A 1,123-nucleotide genomic window follows, 5' to 3' on the forward strand; every position below is an offset into this window, starting at 1 on the left:
TCTTTCCCAGCAACAGCAGCAACAGCAGCAGCAGCAGCAGCAGCAGTTTGCTGTTGACGCGTCACAGTTTGTATGGAGAGGAGCCACCGTCCGCAGCACAGAGTGGATATACGGCCTGGTGGTTTACACGGGCCACCAAACCCGCATCATGAAAAACACAAAACAAAGAGAATTAAAATACTCAAGAACTCAGGTCGTATACAACCAGCACGCTGTACTCCTAGCCATCGCCCAGGTCTGCTGCTGCTCCTGCTGCTGCTGCTGCTGCTTTTGTTGGTGTTGTTGCTGCTGCTGCTGCTGGGGCAGCTGCGCCTCCTGCTGCTTCGGCAGAAGACAGCGCGTTGCTGATGCGGCTCCTGCTGCAGCTTTTGTTGAGGGTTCGGTGCTGCTGCTGCTGCTGTGGACGGGGTTTTGCTGTTGCTTCTGCTGCTGTTGCAGCTGCTGCTGTTGCTGCTGCTGCCGCTGCTGTTGCTGGTGCTGTTTTCCCTGGTATTGTTGCCGCTATTCTTCTCTGTGGAGAAGAGATTGTTGCTTTTTGTGTTCTCCTAGCCCTTAGATTTAGGGTTTAGGGTTTAGGGTTTAGGGTTTAGGGTTTAGGGTTTAGGGTTTAGGGTTTGTGTGAGTATTGCTTTAGTTTATAATATGTGCGGTGGCGGCGCTGGTGTACGCCTTCAAGAGCCAGCAGCTGTTTGCTGATGCCTGGTACCTCGAGACCAGCTGGGTCTCCGGCATTTCAAACTTTCTCACCTCCTTAGGCGTCGTAAGACTTCTAGGGTTTAGGGTTTAGGGTTTAGGGTTAGTGTTTAGGGTTTAGGGTTTAGGGTTAGGGTTTAGGGTTTAGGGTTTTTGTTCAAGCTGAGAGCGGCGCTTTTAGCCGTTCAGGTTGAGACCCAGTTGTTGTTTAGGGTTTGAATTTAAGTTAGCAGCGAGTCGAGGGTTTAGGGTTTAGGGTTTAGGGTTTTAGGGTTTAGGGTTTAGGGTTTAGGGTTTGGTTGTGTATGTTTGTTCTAGGCATTTGGGCGTTACGTGTTGCTGCTGAGTTACTTTGTTCCGATAACATTGTTAGTGCAGCTGGAGGTGAGCCGTTGGTGTCAGGCGAGTTTCTTATCAGCAGATAGGCGAA

General features: G+C 50.6%; 1 protein-coding gene across 1 annotated transcript in view; it reads left to right on the top strand.

Moving 5' to 3' along the window:
• Positions 1-1,123, top strand: part of EMH_0016870 (uncharacterized protein) — a gene marked incomplete at both ends in the record, with an annotated part of 6,814 nt that overhangs the window by 2,101 nt on the left and 3,590 nt on the right. The window contains 3 exons of the mRNA XM_013500756.1: positions 1-235; positions 635-760; positions 1,012-1,121. Coding sequence (XP_013356210.1) covers positions 1-235; positions 635-760; positions 1,012-1,121 — 471 coding nt within the window. The remainder of the gene's footprint in view (positions 236-634; positions 761-1,011; positions 1,122-1,123) is intronic.

This window comes from Eimeria mitis, genomic scaffold (genome assembly GCF_000499745.2).
Source record: "Eimeria mitis Houghton genomic scaffold, Emh_scaff581, whole genome shotgun sequence".
NCBI lineage: Eukaryota > Apicomplexa > Conoidasida > Eucoccidiorida > Eimeriidae > Eimeria > Eimeria mitis.